The sequence below is a fragment of the Diorhabda sublineata genome, chromosome 9 (assembly GCF_026230105.1).
Source record: "Diorhabda sublineata isolate icDioSubl1.1 chromosome 9, icDioSubl1.1, whole genome shotgun sequence".
Lineage (NCBI taxonomy): Eukaryota > Metazoa > Arthropoda > Insecta > Coleoptera > Chrysomelidae > Diorhabda > Diorhabda sublineata.
Window position 1 is genome coordinate 1,874,437 of NC_079482.1, and position 20,044 is coordinate 1,894,480.

General features: G+C 33.6%; 1 protein-coding gene across 3 annotated transcripts in view; it reads left to right on the top strand.

The window, feature by feature from the left end:
- Nucleotides 1-20,044, top strand: part of LOC130449035 (histone deacetylase 7) — a 33,821-nt gene that overhangs the window by 8,965 nt on the left and 4,812 nt on the right. For 2 of the 3 annotated variants that reach the window (XM_056786671.1, XM_056786673.1), the window contains exons 2-9: nt 8,717-8,784; nt 8,846-9,422; nt 13,961-14,194; nt 14,661-14,835; nt 16,655-16,840; nt 16,895-17,103; nt 17,165-17,365; nt 17,463-17,658. In XM_056786671.1, coding sequence (XP_056642649.1) covers nt 8,717-8,784; nt 8,846-9,422; nt 13,961-14,194; nt 14,661-14,835; nt 16,655-16,840; nt 16,895-17,103; nt 17,165-17,365; nt 17,463-17,658 — 1,846 coding nt within the window. The remainder of the gene's footprint in view (nt 1-8,716; nt 8,785-8,845; nt 9,423-13,960; nt 14,195-14,660; nt 14,836-16,654; nt 16,841-16,894; nt 17,104-17,164; nt 17,366-17,462; nt 17,659-20,044) is intronic. The other variant, XM_056786672.1, reaches the window with a different exon arrangement.

Sequence of the window (20,044 nt, forward strand, 5' to 3'; positions counted from 1 at the left end):
TGATGTCAAAACTAGTATCAAAAGTGGTGTCAAACTTGAAATATGAATAGATGTCAAAACTGAAGTAAGAATCGATGTCAAAGTGGATGAATTGATGTCAAAACTAGTGTCAAAAGTGGTGTCAAACTTGAAGTATGAATAGATGTCAAAACTGAAGTAAGAATCGATGTCAAAGTGGATGAATTGATGTCAAAACTAGTGTCAAAAGTGGTGTCAAACTTGAAATGTGAATAGATGTCAAAACTGAAGTAAGAATCGATGTCAAAGTGGATGAATTGATGTCAAAACTAGTGTCAAAAGTGGTGTCAAACTTGAAATATGAATAGATGTCAAAACTGAAGTAAGAATCGATGTCAAAGTGGATGAATTGATGTCAAAACTAGTGTCAAAAGTGGTGTCAAACTTGAAATATGAATAGATGTCAAAACTGAAGTAAGAATCGATGTCAAAGTGGATGAATTGATGTCAAAACTAGTGTCAAAAGTGGTGTCAAACTTGAAATATGAATAGATGTCAAAACTGAAGTAAGAATCGATGTCAAAGTGGATGAATTGATGTCAAAACTAGTGTCAAAAGTGGTGTCAAACTTGAAATATGAATAGATGTCAAAACTGAAGTAAGAATCGATGTCAAAGTGGATGAATTGATGTCAAAACTAGTGTCAAAAGTGGTGTCAAACTTGAAATATGAATAGATGTCAAAACTGAAGTAAGAATCGATGTCAAAGTGGATGAATTGATGTCAAAACTAGTGTCAAAAGTGGTGTCAAACTTGAAATGTGAATAGATGTCAAAACTGAAGTAAGAATCGATGTCAAAGTGGATGAATTGATGTCAAAACTAGTGTCAAAAGTGGTGTCAAACTTGAAGTATGAATAGATGTCAAAACTGAAGTAAGAATCGATGTCAAAGTGGATGAATTGATGTCAAAACTAGTGTCAAAAGTGGTGTCAAACTTGAAATATGAATAGATGTCAAAACTGAAGTAAGAATCGATGTCAAAGTGGATGAATTGATGTCAAAACTAGTGTCAAAAGTGGTGTCAAACTTGAAATATGAATAGATGTCAAAACTGAAGTAAGAATCGATGTCAAAGTGGATGAATTGATGTCAAAACTAGTGTCAAAAGTGGTGTCAAACTTGAAATATGAATAGATGTCAAAACTGAAGTAAGAATCGATGTCAAAGTGGATGAATTGATGTCAAAACTAGTGTCAAAAGTGGTGTCAAACTTGAAATATGAATAGATGTCAAAACTGAAGTAAGAATCGATGTCAAAGTGGATGAATTGATGTCAAAACTAGTGTCAAAAGTGGTGTCAAACTTGAAGTATGAATAGATGTCAAAACTGAAGTAAGAATCGATGTCAAAGTGGATGAATTGATGTCAAAACTAGTATCAAAAGTGGTGTCAAACTTGAAGTATGAATAGATGTCAAAACTGAAGTAAGAATCGATGTCAAAGTGGATGAATTGATGTCAAAAGTGGTGTCAAACTTGAAGTATGAATAGATGTCAAAACTGAATAATTGATGTCAAAAGTGAAGTCAAAATTAATGTCAACCGCTTTATCAACTAATCGCACCAGAATTCATAATAAACTATTAAAAATATCCAACTTGGACCTCGTCGCTATATGGGAAAATTCACAATCGTAATTTAGGTGAAATTTATTGCAAAGAATTTCTTGGAATGAATCTTTATCGACAAATTGATACTTATTGAAATAAATCCCATAATACGGCTAAATAGTATTCAATACACGAGGTTTTTAGCCCGTCCAAACTTCGTTCCATAAATCTTATCATTTTCAAAAGGCAACACCTTTCTCCTACATCAAAATAGATTATAGAAAATTAATTTAAACTTTGATTATCCGCGTCGAACGACTGTATGAAGGGTGGTTTTTGGGGTACGCACGAAACCAAGGCGTCACCACCCCTTTTATTCCATTCGTTCGGATCCATTGCAATTAAGTTTATCCTTTATAACTTTGGGTGAATTTTTCGAAAACGACCGATTCTCTTTATCGCAGTTCATAGTCCTTGTATCAACAATTCTTGTTATTCAGATACAGATAGAAATGAGTAATCACAGATAACGTTTTATTGTGTTATTATCATGTATTTTCGTGAGTTAGTGGGTCTAATTTTAAACTAATACTTACGCCAGAAACGAGAAAGAAATCCGAAATATATATATAAAAAAAAAATACTTAAACGTAACTCAAATTCCGTCTGACGTAATTTCCTGCTACTGTCGACCAAATTACATTTACTTTCAAATCGTTCCGTACTCACAGATGCGGCGATTTGTATTTTTAAATGCGATTTTTTTTGCAACACACGGTATATTATTTATTTTCGAAATTCCCCGTAAAATTCACGTACAACTGTTTCGGAAATATTTATAAAAAAAAAAAGGAAAAACATCGAGAGAAGTTCGAAATGCTCGCCGCGAACATTTCGGCGACATTCCGATCTGGTTTTACGAGGGTAGTTCACGAAATACTCACACGTAATCAAGTATCTGATTTCGCACGAGTAAATTCTTCGTTATTTTCACGTTTGGAGTACCCCGAATAATTAAGATAATACCTGTCTTATTCGACGATTTCTTCTTCTTTTTTATATATTTTTTTCTAATTTTTATAACGAAATTTATTATCGAGAAAGTTCCGTTGTTATTTACGATAGTTTAATCGATTTAGTCTAAATTTAGAAACACGATGAACTAATAAAAATTTGGAACAACGGAAAATACTTAAATACGAGGGGGTATCCAAAAGTAATAGGAATAGGAGCTTTTGTAGTACTGATTTCTGCCGCTCGTCGCCAGTGACCGTTTTTGCTGTTGCGCCGTCGTAAAATTTTGTTTTCTACTCGCTAAAAACGCTGCAAAACTGTTTAAATGATGCTATGGGGAAAAATCGAGGTTTTCTCAATTTAAAAACGCTTGGAGTCCGATTCATGCCAACAGGTGACTTGTTCTTCCGCCATGACAACGCATCTGCACACTCAACAATCACCGTTGGCTAGTTTTCGATGCCCCACGCACCTTACTCGCCTGATCTGGTTCCGTGCGACTTTTTCTTGTGAAAAGGGGCATGAAAGGACGACGATTTGGTGACATAAAGAAAGAAGCACCGCTGGGACAAATGTATTACTTGTAATGAAGAGTATTCCGGTTATTTTTGGGTACCCCCTCGTATACTACTAACTACAAGTTTGAAGTTGCGACGTTGTTTAGTACAGTTGTACGTTTTTATTGGCGGAAGCTGTCGGAAGGCGTATGTACGCAATTTCTTCGAAATATTCCTACCAGATAGGCAGCGATAAACAGTGGCGTCGCTTGGTGAGATTCGTTTAATCGTTTAATTCATAAATTTATCTAAATAAATAGAAATAAGGCGTTTTTTAGAATGAGTCATACTTTTCTCAGACTACTTTCTCACTATTGCGTATTTAACGGTTAATATGGGCAAACGTAGTATCAGAATTACCAAAATGTAATCAAAGAAGAAGATTTTTACTTTGAAATTTCGTTTTCCAAAAAAAAAAACGAGTGGGTTACAAAAAGGAATCAGTTAACGTCTGGTACCCGGTTTAAACCAAACGCTCTTACATTTTACTCGTCTATTTACGTTTTATGATTCAATATTAAATTGTAGCAAGTTAAAAAGGGGTAATAATGATTTTTTTTCTAAATTCCAAGTAAGATTACAACATCTACGCCTATGGTAGTTCAAACAAAATTGTCGTCAAGGGTTTCGAACCAGTTTTTATAATCCGCAATTGATATTGGAAGAACTGTATTCATTTTTTTTCTTATATAAAAGTTGTGGGGTTTGCCTTGGGGTAAATTCGAAAATTCTGTCCGTCGTATTTTTCGACCAACCCTCGTATATATTAATTTTCATTCATTACGCGAATTTTATGGTTACGCGAACAGCGACAACGCAAAAACGCGCGTCTCGTTGTTGCCTTGGTATAAATGAATTTATTTTTAGTAAAAAAATTTGACTGCACCCAGAATAGTGGGTAGATTAATTCAATTATATGGTGTGATTCATCCGTTTTTGCGAAAACAAGTTTTTTCTTTTCGGTTTTAGTAAATTATACTTCGTAATGAATAAATTCGTGTAATTTTTATTTAAGTTTAACGGAGTTGGACAGGATCGGACTTCGAGAGGGCAATTAACAACGGCCACATTTCGAAAACGTTTTTTTTTTGCTAAACTTTTACCAAAAATTTCGAATAAAATAGTTTCATTCATAAGTTTCATCATTTTAGCACGAAAAATAGTGGATTAAGCGGTTAAAACATTTTTAAAATCGTGTTTTTGTATACATACGTCACGATACTGATTCGAACGTATTTTAGAATCGTCCTGTATCAGATCCACGTAGTTCTGGAAAAAAATTACTTGGTGCTGCTCAGAGACGGACTCATCAAAGAAAACACGTTTTTAAATAATGATTAAGTCATAAATACATCATATCAATTTGATTTACTAGATTTTATAGGTTATACAGAACCGGACTTACCCCTATTTCGTATTTGAAAAGCTTGTGGAATGAAAAAAACGCAGAATTTGTTGGAGAAATCGATTAACGTGCTATTTAATTTGATAATTTTTGAAAAAATATAGTTTTTTTACGTTATATTTCCAAAAACGGGCAATTATACACTTTCACGGTCACCTGGTTTTTTGGCTCTAGAAAATCGAAAAATGGATGGATTTTAATGATCTTGGGCTCAAAATGTTCCATTTTACGGCGGATTTATAAAAAAAATTAGTAGAAATAGCTGGAATGAAAATTTCTCATAGTTTTACTGTTTTAAATCGTAAAAAACCGGTTTTGCAAAATAATCCTTTACCAAAAATTATCTCATTATCAGATAAAGTTCTTATATTTTTTTTTGTATTCTACATAAATTAATAAACAATTTTAAAAATAAAAAAATCCAAAAAGAATGATTTTTTCAGTTGTTATAGCTTAAAATGAAATCGATGAAAAACAATCAATTTTCGTGAATAGTTTCGTACTATATTCTTCAATGTTAATAGTTTTTGGACCATTAAAAATCGAAAAATAGATAAATTTTATAATTTTGGTCTCAAAATGTTCCATTTTACGACGAATTTATGAAAAACACGGGGGGTAGTGGCTGGATTTGCGGTTTTTAATAGTTTTAAACCTTAAATAGTAGAAAAACTTTTTTTTTTTTTCAAAATATTCATTTTTTTATGTAAATTGCGAGAAAAAAAATATACGAACTTGATTCCACGACGTCAGAAACAGTTACGAAGGATTATATGTAGAAAGACATTTTTTTTGCATTTAAAGTCACGAAACTGTAAAAAATATCTATTTTTTTTTCTAATTTTCGTATTTTTTTTATAAATCCGCCGTAAAATGGAACATTTTGAGACCAAGATCATTAAAATCCCTCAATTTTTCGATTTTCTAGAGCCAAAAAACCAGGTGACCGTGAAAGTGTATAATTACCCGTTTTTGGAAATATAACGTAAAAAAAACTAAATTTTTTCAAAAATGATCAAATTAAATAGCACGATAATCGATTTCTTCAACAAATTCTGCGTTTTTTTCATTCCGCAAGCTTTTCAAATACGAAATAGGTGTAAGTGGGGAATTTTTTTTTGAAAAATTTTCAAAGTCCGGTTCTGTATAACAGATAAAATCTAGTAAATCAGCGAATCAAATTGATATGATGTATTTATGACTTAATCATTATTTAAAAACGTGTTTTCTTTGATGAGTCCGTCTCTGAGCAGCTCCAAGTGATTTTTTTCCAGAACTACGTGGATCTGATACAGGACGATTCTAAAATACGTTCGAATCAGTATCGTGACGTTTGTATACAAAAACACGATTCTAAAAATGTTTTAACCGCTTAATCCACAATTTTTCGTGCTAAAATGATGAAACTTATGAATGAAACTATTTTATTCGAAATTTTTGGTAAAAGTTTAGCAAAAAAAAAACGTTTTCGAAATGTGGCCGTTGTTAATCGCCCTTTCGAAGTCCGATCCTGTCCAACTCCGTTAAACTTAAATAAAGCCAAAAAACCAGGTGAAAGTGTAAAATTACCCAAAAACGCCCTCTAGCAATGACGTCATCGTCGTTTCGAAAAATTACTCATTCGTTTGACGGAGATATTGATGGGACAACCTGTATTGTATTATTTCTTTTTGTCAACTGTCTTATAAAGAATAATTTTGAGGTTAAGTATGCAATGAAACTTAATTGAAAAAATTCATTTCGTAACTAGAAGTTTGTAGATTTTTTTTTTTTTGGCCGTTAAAAATAGAAAAAAAAAATACCGTAGTGCCTAAAATAAAATATACTTCAACGTTTCTAAAAATAATCGAATATATTTTGGGAACATTTATTTTGAACGGTTTTATTTTTGGAAAAATTGTTTGCTGATATTACGCCGATGGGAGACTGTAAAAATAAACAGAAGTTCTGCTCCATTTCTAACTTTTTAATACCAGTGCATCTCAAACATAAACATTGGAAATATTCGATCTGACAAATCCGCTTCGTTTCGATGTATGGAGAAACGTCTTGTCACCGGAAATACGTCGTTTACGTTAATTGACAACGACGTATGTCATCTAGGTTACAGTATTGCCAGATTTAAATTTGTAAACAGAGATTCTCGTAAAATAGATGTTTAGATACTTTTGTGAGAATTTGTTGAGGAAAAAGTTTATTTCGTACTTTTTTGATATTAGTTATTCTAAACAAAGTATATTTTCGATTAATTTGAGCCTGGAAATGAATTTTTGTCACAGGTAGTTCGAAAAAAGTGAATTTTAGATTTAAAAATGTGTTTTTGGTCAAATTAAGTACTGGAAAGAGAAATTTTCGACCAAATCGAACAAGAAAAATCAATATTTGTAGATATTTAATATAAATAGTGAATTTTTCACTAAATTGAATTTTAAAAATACATAATTGAGCACATTTTACTTGAAAAAATAGATTTTTGACAATGTGAATTAAGAAAACACAACTGTTGACTAAATCACACGCAAAAGGACAATTTTTGACCAAAATTTAAATGAAAAGGGCCATTTTTCGACAAATCAGGCTTGACAATGTTAAAATTCCCCGTAAAGAAATTTTTAGCAAAAGAAAACTCAGGAACTGAGTTTTTGACAAAGTTTAAGTGGATTCCAGACCAAACTAAGTTAAAAAATGTGAATTTTGGTCAATTTAAACATAGAAAAGTGAATATGTCACAAATAAGAAAAAAAGGAAGAAGCCAATTTTGAGCAAATTTACTTGCCAAATTCACCCAGGATAGATATTAATCTTTATCAAAATAAACCTAGAAATGGAATTTTTTTAATTTAGATGCGATATATATATATATATATATAGACCAAAATGAGTTGAAAACCCCAAAATTTGTTTAAATTATTAATCAAATAGACCTATAAAAACCCATTTTTAAACAAAATAAAACCATAAATGCAATTTTTTTCCACTTAGTTGCGATTTTTAGACAAAAATGAGCTTAAAAACCCAAAATTTTTTTGAAATAAATACAGAAAAGCAAATGAATCAAGAAAAACCCATTTTTTAGCGAAATAAACCCATAAATTCTGCTTTTTTCAACTTAAAAGCGATTTTTTGATCAAAATGTGTTGAAAACCCAAAACTTGTTTGAAATAAAGATAAAAAAGCAGTTTATTAATCAAATGAATCAAGAAAAACCCATTTTTTAGCGAAATAAACCCATAAATTCTGCTTTTTTCAACTTAAAAGCGATTTTTTGACCAAAATGTGTTGAAAACCCAAAATTTGTTTGAAATAAAGATAAAAAAGCAGTTTATTAATCAAATGAATCAAGAAAAACCCATTTTTTAGCGAAATAAACCCATAAATTCTGCTTTTTTCAACTTAAAAGCGATTTTTTGACCAAAATGTGTTGAAAACCCAAAATTTGTTTGAAATAAAGATAAAAAAGCAGTTTATTAATCAAATGAATCAAGAAAAACCCATTTTTTAGCGAAATAAACCCATAAATTCTGCTTTTTTCAACTTAAAAGCGATTTTTTGATCAAAATGTGTTGAAAACCCAAAATTTGTTTGAAATAAAGATAAAAAAGCAGTTTATTAATCAAATGAAGCGAGAAAACCCCAAAATTTTTTTGAAATAAACACAGAAAAGCAAATAAGGCCAGAAAAACCCATTTTTGAGCGAAATAAATCCGTAAATTCCATTTATTTTAACTTAAAAGCGATTTTTTTCCTAAAACGAGTTGAAAAACCCAAAATTTGTTTCTAATAAACATAAAAAACCAGATAATTAATCAAATGAATCTAGAAAAACCCATTTTTTAAGCGAAATAAACCCAAAATAGGTTGAAAAATCTAGGTTTTTTCCAAATTAAACATAGAAAAACAAATTAATATACAAATATAACTAGAAAACCCTCTTTTTTTTAAGCAAGATAAAACCCAAAAATGCCAATTTTACATTCAAACCAAAATACAAAGGACTAATATTCAAACATATCGAACAGAATTTACCAAAAAACTAGAATTATTGATTACAAAACTTTAATATGTACCTGCATTTAAAAAAAAATGGAATGGAATTTTCCTTGCCGATATTGGTTTCATCCAGGAACAATATATGGACACAACGGAATTTATCCGTCAAATATTGTTTCAGGTCCGAAGGTATGGACACCGGCTCCGATTCCTCAACGATAAACAACGATTTTCCATTACGAAAAACAGGTACGTTATTTACATAATAAATTTCCATTCAACAACAACAACAAGAAAACACATTTTCCAGCCTCCGAACCGAACCTTCTGAAGGTGCGTCTCAAACAACGCGTAATGAAAAGAATGCCGCCCTCGGTGAAGAAAAGACTCCTCTGTTCGCGCCTACCCCCGAGCGAATCGCCGCCGCAAGAACCGCCCAAGGAGCTCAGCCCCCCCTGCGAATCCGAAGAGTATCAAAGACACGCGCTATTCAGCAGCCCCTCAATGCCCAATATCTCCCTAGCGGCCCACCACGTCCTCTCGCCCGATCTCTCGGAGGCCGCCGTCCGGGCGGCCTGCACCGCCAGACTGGGTATGCCTCTGACCGGTCAAATGCTACCCGGCACTTTACCTTTCTACCCTTCGTTGCCCGCCATCGAAAGCGAACACGAGGATCAACCTCTGGACACGATTAGCGAACTACAAGAACCTCAATCTAGGGGCGTTATCAGGCCCTTGGGTAGGACGCAATCGTCGCCGTTACCTTTAGGTCATCCTTTGTTAGCCGGACCACCGCCTCCCGATCTCCCGCCGCCTCAACCGCCGTTACCACCCACCGAAGAGCAGGAGCAGAGAGATCTAGAACTGAGGGCGAATGAGTCCAGAAGGTAAGTTTTCTATTTTTTATTTTTTTTTTCTTTATTGTCGACACTCGTTTATGTACTAAAATAAGTTTCTAGAATATTAGAATTCTTGGAAATCCCCAATTTTCCGTATTAAAACAAAAATGACTTGTTAGCAATTTCTCGAAAAATTCTCGAAAACAAACAAATGGATAAATGAAAAAATCTCCGTAGAAATTGGTTAAAAAAAATTCCGCTGCGATAGAAACGTGCGCGGAAAAAATCATCGAACGGTTTCCGAGAGCCCGCGCATTCGCTTGGATTCTTTTTATCATAACCGGACAGGATCGGCTTCGCGATCCATGTCATGGACGAGTTGGTAACAATATTTTAACGCGATAACTTCCGAGTCTACATCAATCGACGTAACAACAAGATTTCTACACGCGGAAATTAATTATTGACGCGAATCACTAACTAGTTCTAGTTGAATCGATACCAATTTTCTTCTCCAGGTCTTCCGTAGATTCGTTCTCTCACCCACAGCCTCAATTCTCGCGTTTTTCTGAGCTCTTGTTGGACTTGAACACACCAGCGATTATCTTTCTCGAGTTTTCGATGAAAGTTACTGCTTCTTTGTCTAGGTCTTCCGTAAACTCGTCCACTCCGATCGCTACCATCCAGAGACATTCTGTTTTCGTCTGAAAAGAGAAAGAAACTCCATGGTTTTTCACAATTAACGTCTTTTTGACGAATCGTAGATGGACTGCAGCCAGTAGCTGAATTTTTGTCTCAAAATTACTCTTCTTCTTATCCTCCAGTCACCCACAGCGTTTTTCTGAGCTCTTGTTGGACTTGAACACACCAGCGATTATCTTTCTCGAGTTTTCGATGAAAGTTACTGCTTCTTTGTCTAGGTCTTCCGTAAACTCGTCCACTTCGATCGCTACCATCCAGAGACATTCTGTTTTCGTGTGAAAAGTGAAAGAAGTCCCATGGTTTTTCACAATTAACGTCTTTTTGACGAATCGTAGATGGACTGCAGCCAGTAGCTGAATTTTTGTCTCAAAATTACTCTTCTTCTGATCCTCCAGTCACCCACAGCGTTTTTCTGAGCTCTTGTTGGACTTGAACACACCAGCGATTATCTTTCTCGAGTTTTCGATGAAAGTTACTGCTTCTTTGTCTAGGTCTTCCGTAAACTCGTCCACTTCGATCGCTACCATCCAGAGACATTCTGTTTTCGTGTGAAAAGTGAAAGAAGTCCCATGGTTTTTCACAATTAACGTCTTTTTGACGAATCGTAGATGGACTGCAGCCAGTAGCTGAATTTTTGTCTCAAAATTACTCTTCTTCTGATCCTCCAGTCACCCACAGCGTTTTTCTGAGCTCTTGTTGGACTTGAACACACCAGCGATTATCTTTCTCGAGTTTTCGATGAAAGTTACTGCTTCTTTGTCTAGGTCTTCCGTAAACTCGTCCACTCCGATCGCTACCATCCAGAGACATTCTGTTTTCGTCTGAAAAGAGAAAGAAACTCCATGGTTTTTCACAATTAACGTCTTTTTGACGAATCGTAGATGGACTGCAGCCAGTAGCTGAATTTTTGTCTCAAAATTACTCTTCTTCTTATCCTCCAGTCACCCACAGCGTTTTTCTGAGCTCTTGTTGGACTTGAACACACCAGCGATTATCTTTCTCGAGTTTTCGATGAAAGTTACTGCTTCTTTGTCTAGGTCTTCCGTAAACTCGTCCACTTCGATCGCTACCATCCAGAGACATTCTGTTTTCGTGTGAAAAGTGAAAGAAGTCCCATGGTTTTTCACAATTAACGTCTTTTTGACGAATCGTAGATGGACTGCAGCCAGTAGCTGAATTTTTGTCTCAAAATTACTCTTCTTCTGATCCTCCAGTCACCCACAGCGTTTTTCTGAGCTCTTGTTGGACTTGAACACACCAGCGATTATCTTTCTCGAGTTTTCGATGAAAGTTACTGCTTCTTTGTCTAGGTCTTCCGTAAACTCGTCCACTTCGATCGCTACCATCCAGAGACATTCTGTTTTCGTCTGAAAAGAGAAAGAAACTCCATGGTTTTTCACAATTAACGTCTTTTTGACGAATCGTAGATGGACTGCAGCCAGTAGCTGAATTTTTGTCTCAAAATTACTCTTCTTCTTATCCTCCAGTCACCCACAGCGTTTTTCTGAGCTCTTGTTGGACTTGAACACACCAGCGATTATCTTTCTCGAGTTTTCGATGAAAGTTACTGCTTCTTTGTCTAGGTCTTCCGTAAACTCGTCCACTTCGATCGCTACCATCTCTGCGTGTCCATCGATATCGACCTGGATGGATCGGTCTTCAATATTTTACCGAGAAAAATACAAATTCGTGTTCGAGTTTTGTGACCAGTGTATATCGACCAGCACCGGTCTGATCTATATAAAGAAACTTCCTTCCCTTCCGTTTGTCAATTTCCTTCGCTTTATCTTATTTCAAGGTTTGGTCAGGCTATTTTTAGACACACGATTAAATTTGTAACGGAAACAGGTTCAATTCCACCGACTTATACAACGTACAGTGAATTTTTTTTGTTATCCCAAGATAAGGAAAATGCGTATCCGCACTATCAGTGGTCGTACGAAACATAGACAAAGCGGTAACGTTGAATCTGCGGTTTTATTTAATAATTCTGTCGTCTCGTTGAACAAGATGAAGTTTTTCTCATATCCACGACTCATTCTTCGATGGATAAAACGAATCCCACTCGGCCGGAGCATCAATAACGTTTACGTGGCTGTAGCACAACGCCGACTGACGCCTTAATGTTTACAGCGCATATCCGCGTAGCGTCCGCACGGAGCGATCGGAGGTTTCCGATGTTCTAACCTAAATATTGCGATGTTTGATATTTTTCCTTTTCCAAAAAAAAAAACAACCCAACATCTCCATAAACCACTCGTTATAAAGCTAATAGTTTCGAAATGCTAAAAGAAATATAAGGTACAGATTTTTTTTTTTTTGGTAGAAATTTTTCACGCGAGTGTATAAAAACACTAATCGAATCAAGTATTAAATCGTAAATTCACTATTTCGTATTAAATGGTTGTGTGAAAATTTTCTGAATACGCCCCTGTTTCAAATACAACCAAAACTCGCAACTACAAATAGTAAACTCGTTTATCTATTTATAGAACTTAATTATTAAAACATTGTATGACACAACAAAAATTCGCAACCTTTGCTCCTTTTAAATTATTTTTCTTTATTTATCGATGTGTAGACAGTAATATTTAAATTTTTTTATTTATTAATATCGAACGCGAATATATACAAAGTTTACACATACACAACGAATAATCTTTTTATTTCGTTTCTTAACACCACGTCGAAATATTTTTGTCGAATAAACATTTGTGGATTGTGTTTTAATTATTTCGATGAATTTTTCAAACAATTCGAATATTAAAAATACCAGCAACGTCTAGAAGTCGATTACCGCCAAATCGTGTAAAAAACGTTAGGATAGGTGGCGCTGGCGATAGCCGACTCGTTACCGTCGACGCGAAGCGCAGGGTCGGCTTTTGAATTTAAAACATTTCGGTTTCTTCTTAAAAGATATGTTGGGAGTAGTACCTAGGGATTATGTTCAACGTCGAAGGGTTTTACTATACCGAATGTCTCACATAACTGAAATATAAAGGGTAGCTACCACGATTTGATATATACAGTGAGTTCTAAACCGTTTTTTTTATATTTCTGATCTGCCACTGGTATATTAAATAAAAATGTCGAAATACGAAACCAATCGAGCGAAATACCCTACGATTTAAAAAAAAAAACACTGAAGAACTAACCCGACGTCACCGAATTAATCATAACATTAAAAAATTAATTGGTTTTGCCACAGTTATCAAATTTTACTATTCCCACGACACACTATCGAATTATTTTTGTTTCCATGCTCTGCGAATAACGTTTTTTCTCTCTTTCTTTCGGTCTTTCGTGTACGTTTTAAGGTTTTCTATTCTATTTTTGTGATTGTAAGGTGGTCGCTTTGTACTTTATCGATTTCGGGTTATTTTTAGAAAAAAACGTGACAAGGACGGTTCTCCAGAGATGGACTCGTTATTACCGTCAAGTAAACAGTTATTTATGTTATTGCAACAACGAATTATCGCATATTTTAAATAAATCGAACGATAAAACGCAGCCGTACCCATCCACCCAACTACCCGCTTACCCAGTAGAGAAAAAAACAAATTTAAAAACAAAAAAATACGAAATATACCCCCAAACATGGAAAGAACTATTTTTTTCTCAGACCGGAGCTTTCCCCTTTATTTATTTCTTCTTATTCTACCCAAAATAAATCCAACAAATATCTCTCTCTCTTATATTTCGACATACCTCGTACATTACTAAAATTGAGTTTTGGGACAAACTGTATATATAACTATTTATATATATTTAACCTTAAATGACTTTTTCGACTGCAGTGTTGCTAATTTTCTTCAATACATTCGGGACCATACGAAATATCGAAGAAAAATAAATTATTGTGAATAGTAAATGTTTGTTTCTAGTATACGGCCGTTATCTAGAGCCTTAAGTTCCCCCGTAGTACACCTAGGACCTCCGGGAGAAGGTCCTACGTTATCTAGGCGGAGAGCTTCGTCTACTCCAACTACTGGTCTTGCTTACGATAACCAAATGCTGAGACATGCTTGCGTATGCGGCAACAACGCCATCCATCCAGAACACGCTGGAAGGTTACAAAGTATTTGGTCCAGGTTACTCGAAACTGGATTAGTATCAAGGTAATAAATAATAAATATGAAAAATAAAATTGAAGTGATTAAAACGAATGTTTGGTAATTCGATTGTTTTTATAGGATTTTTCGATAATATAATAAGTGAGGTTAGGTAATTTGTAGAAATCGTTTTGTTATTGTTTGATTATAAAATTGTAATTTATTTCGAGATAACTATAATTTTGAATGAAATTGATTATTATAACGCGAATTAGCATTAAATAAATTTCGTTTTTATTGCGATTTTTCAATTTAATATCTTTTGACCTTGTATCATCGAAAATTGATTAGAAGAAGTACTCGGCATTGAAAATTATAAGATTAACGATCAGATACGAAATTTTATTTATTCTCAATGTAATACTACAAATAATATTAAAGATAAATTACAGGAAATCGAGAATTTTATATAAAATTTGATTTGAATGGAATCGATTTGAGGTTAGGTAAATTTTGTTTTTTCGTATTTCAGGTGTGATAAGTTGCGGCCTAGGAAGGCGTCGCCTCAAGAATTACAGACTTGTCATTCGGAATCTCACGTTTTATTATACGGAACTAGTTCTTTGAATAGGCATAAAACGGATTTAACTAAATTGAATAATTTACCAGTTACAGCTTTCGTTAGGCTTTCATGCGGAGGGATAGGGGTAAGCAATTTGACTCATTTTCGACATATTAGGGGTTGTTTTCGTTAAATTATAGATCCAAATATGTCTTAATTTGCGCCACGAGTGCTATTTTAGCGAAGAAAACAAAATGGGGTTGGATATTGTTCGAAGACAAAAGGAAACCGATAATGGTTGAGGAAATGGAGATTAATGAAAGAAACAGACAAGAAATTGAAATATAAAAAAGTTAATTGATCAAATTGAGGAATTGTAAGCGAAAAACAAGAAGTTTTAGAGGAATTGAGGAAAATAGTGGAAGAAATTGGTACAAGAGGGAACGATACTTGATAGTGTTGAAAGAAAAATAGAAAAAACAGATGTTGGGCCATTTTGATAGGTCTAGAAGATAGACCAAATAAGAATAAAGGAGAAAACAATTTAGGACTAGATAAGGATCGAAGAAATTAGAAAAATATCAAAAGGAAATGGATATTGATTAAGGAAATGAAGATTAACATGAAAAATAGGAAAGAAACTGCATTATAAAAGAAGAAAAGGATTTAATAGATCAAACTAAGAAATTTTAGGTGAAAAACAAGAAATTTTAGAGAAATTGAGGAAAATAGTGGAAGAAATTGGTACAAGAGAGAACGATACTTGATAGAGGAAAACAAAATGAGGAAAAGCAGGTATTAGACCATTTTGATCAATCTAGAAGTCAGACCAAAGAAGAATAGTGGAGAAAATAACATACTATTGGAAAAGGATGGAAGACATTAGAAAAATAACAAAAAGAAATGGATATGATTAAAAAAATAAAGATTAACATGAAAAATAGGAAGGAAACTGCATTATAAAAGAAGAAAAGGATTTAATAGATTAAACTAAGAAATTTTAGGTGAAAAACAAGAAATTTTAGAGGAATTGAGGAAAATAGTGGAAGAAATTGGTACAAGAGAGAACGATACTTGATAGTGTCAAAGAAAAATAGAAAAAACAGATGTTGGGTCATTTTGATAGGTCTAGAAGATAGATCAAAGGAGAAAACAATTGAGGACGAGATAAGGATCGAAGAAATTAGAAAAGTAACGGATATTGGTTAAGAAAATAAAAATTAGCAAAATAAATGGACAAGAAAAGGAATTAATAATACATAATAAGGAATTTTTGAAAAAAAAACAACAAATTTTAGAGAAATTGGGGAGATACTTGATAGAGTAAGAGAAAAAGCAAGTGTTGGTCTAGAAGGCAGATCAAAAAAAATAAAGGATCAAGACATTAGAAAATTAACAAAAGAAAAACGATTAATTGGTTAAGAAAATGAATTAATGGAACAAATTAAGGAATTGTAAACAAAAAAGAAGAAACTATGGAGGAATTGAGGGAAATGGTCGAAGAAATTGGTACAAGAAAAAACGACACCATAAGGGATAAAAGAAAAGGATCGAAGATACAGGAAAGTATCAAAAAATAACCGATATTGGTTATGAAAATGAAATTAGAAAAGAAAATGGATAATAAGCATTATAAAAGCAAGAAGAAAGAAATTAATAGACCATATTAAGACATTATAGGCAAAAAATTGAAGAAAATAAAGGAATAAAAAGAAAAATAAATACTGGAAAAAATATTACAGCTCACAATACGGAAAGTACCATCATTGTAGGTCAACGATATAGAATAACCGTAGAGATACATTGAAACTGGATGGTAAATAGGAATCAGATCTAATCGTTATCGTTCGCAGCAATTTTTAGACCAATAATAAGATTATATGATAAAAAAATGTCTCGTATCTAATTTGTGGTAGTCAACCGTTTTTCCTAACCTCGAAACTATACAAATGTTATGATTTTAGGTGGATTCCGATACGACATGGAACGACATACACACACCACCCGCAGCAAGGATGGCTGTAGGTTGTACGATCGATTTAGCGGTACGTACCTGGACTGGAGATATAAGGAACGGTTTCGCTATAGTTAGACCTCCGGGTCATCATGCGGAACCGCAACAAGCTATGGGTTTCTGTTATTTTAATTCGGTACGTTGATCGATCGATTCGAATCTAATAAATTATTTTTCCATTAATCCATAGATAGCCATAGCAGCAAGAATCCTCCAACGCGAACATCGAGTCCATAAGATACTAATCGTCGATTGGGACGTCCATCACGGTAACGGTACTCAAGAAATATTTTACGATGATCCTAGAGTGCTGGTCATATCGATGCACCGGCACGACGATGGTAATTTTTTCCCCGGCACTGGTGGGGTTACCGAATGTGGAACCGGCGCCGGGGTCGGGTGAGTTGATGCTTAAATACGAATTTTCGAATTAAATACTTTCGAATTTGTCGTTTTGTAGATTCAATGTGAATATAGCATGGTCCGGTGGATTGAATCCGTCTTTCGGCGATGCCGAATACTTGGCGGCGTTCAGAAGTGTTGTTATGCCGATAGCCAGAGAATTCGATCCCGATATCGTCCTGGTTTCTTCTGGATTCGATCTTACCGAAGGACACCCCGATCCATTGGGCGGTTACAGAGTATCCCCTGCTTGTTTCGGGTAAGCGAACCGTTTAACCGTTGATAATAAACGAAGGAAATGTGGAATTAGTTTTAGAAAAACGAATTTTGATCTGTATAATTCGATTTTGTTTTAGTTACATGACCCGTCAATTGATGACGTTGGCTCGGGGGCGGATTGTTTTGGCGCTCGAAGGCGGTTATGATCTACCGTCGATATGTGATTCCGCTGAAGAATGCGTCAGGGTTTTATTGGGGGATCAACCGTCTCCGATCAGCGCGTTGGAATTATCGCGTATACCTTGCCATAACGCCATTTTGACCATACAAAAGGTGAATATTTTGACCATAGTAGTTCATTTGTACCTACTTCGCTACTAGTTATTTTTTCTTGGTACATGTTAATCGAACTCTTATTTTGATTTCCTCATTTTAATATAAACATTTTTTGATTGTTTATTTTCTATAACATCCTTATATGTGTTTCAAAAATGAAGGAGGTAAATCTCCCCCTTTTTATACCGCTCGTAATTTGATAGTAAATTATAACTGAAGAGAAGTAGTTCATTTGTACCGCTACCTTCCACTAATAGAACAGTAAACTCATACTGAAAGAGAGTAGTTCATTTGTACCGTTATTTGATAGTGGAAATTTCTTTTTTTTTTTTTCTTATCGTGCAATCTAATAATTTAAACATGGACAATAACTGAAGGAGAGTAGTTCATTTGTACCGCTACTTTGCAGCAGATTATTCTTATTCTAATTAACAAATAATCGAAGAAGTTTTTTTGAAAATTGAAATCAGTACATTTTTTTTTATTTCCCTAAATATTTTTTTTTTGTTAAATGGGCGTTTATTTCTTTTTTTTTTTTTTACTAATAATGTTGCTCCCGGAATAAAATTTTTAGTTTAAGAGTTCACAATTATGTTACTTAATAGAATAGTAAACTCATATTGAAGGAGAGTAGTTCATTTGTACCGCTACTTTGCAGCACGTCATTATTAATCAAATTAACCAATAACCGAAAAAACTCAATTTGATTTTATATTTCATTTCTCCCAAAATAATATTTTTTATAGAATGTGCACTATAATTCACTTTTTTTGATGATCATCTTGGTCTGTAATGCCAAATTTTGAAGATAAAGTTCATTTTGTTTCTCCGTTGAATGGTATAAATATTTTTTGGATTTCGCCTATAAATTCAGACAATTACTAAAGAGGAGTAGTTCACTTGTACCCCTATTTAGAAGGAGATCCTCCTTTTTTTGTATCCTGCAATCTAATTATATAAATTGAGACAACAACTAAAGAGTAGTTCATTTGTCCCACTAATTTGAAACGAGTTATCTGTTCTCAATGTAAAAAATTACCGAAAAAACTCAAATTTTGATTTTATTTGTCATTTTTCTTAAAATAATAGTATTTTTTGTAAACTGAGACAATTACTGAAGCAGAGTAGTTTGTTTATACAATTATTTCAAAGTAAAACTTCCTTTTTTGTATCCCGCAATCTAATGACATAAACTGAGACAATTATAGAAAAAAAGTAGTTCATTTGTACCCCTATTTAGAAGGAGATCCTCCTTTGTTTATATCCTGCAATCTAATGATATAAATTGAGACAACAACTAAAGAGTAGTTCATTTGTCCCACTAATTTGAAACGAGTTATCTTTTCTCAATGTGAAAAATAACCGAAAAAACTCAAATTTTGATTTTATTTGTCATTTTTCTTAAAATAATAGTATTTTTTGTAAACTGAGACAATTACTGAAGCAGAGTAGTTTGTTTATACAATTATTTCAAAGTAAAACTTCCTTTTTTGTATCCCGCAATCTAATGACATAAACTGAGACAATTATAGAAAAAAAGTAGTTCATTTGTACCCCTATTTAGAAGGAGATCCTCCTTTGTTTATATCCTGCAATCTAATGATATAAATTGAGACAACAACTAAAGAGTAGTTCATTTGTCCCACTAATTTGAAACGAGTTATCTTTTCTCAATGTGAAAAATAACCGAAAAAACTATATTTTTGATTATCTCTGTCCTTGAAGCCAAATTTCGAGGTTAGAATTCAATTTACTTTCAGTTGTCTGATATGAACACATTTTGTATCTTAACTGAGATAATAACTGAGGAGGAATTCATTTGTCCCACTACTTTGAAGCAATTTATCTTTTCTCATAGTAACAAATAATCAAAGAATCTCAAAATTTGGTTTTATTTTCCATTTTTCCTCAAATCATTTTCTTTTTCGATGATAATCTCTGTCCTCAAAGCCAAATTTTTAGGTTAATTCTCATTATGTTACTCAATAGAATGGTATGAGCTTATTTTTTATCAGTTTTTATAAACTGAGGCAATTTCTGAAGAAGAGTAGTTCATTTGCACCACTATTTGAAAGAAAATCTTCCCTTTTTCGTACCCTACAATCTGGCAATAAATTGAGACAATAACTGGAGAGTAGTTCATTTGTACCACTACTTTCTAGCAAGAAAAAACTTGAAACTTGATTTTATTTGTCATTTCTCTCCATATAATAGTATTTTTTTTGTAAAATGGGTATTTATTCATTTAATTATTTCTTTTTTCATTATAATTTAGGTTAGATTGGATTTTATTCCTCAATTGAATTGTATGAATATAATTTCAATAGAGATCCTCCCTTTTGTACCGTCCTTGTGGACTGAAACAGCTAAAGAAGAGTAGTTC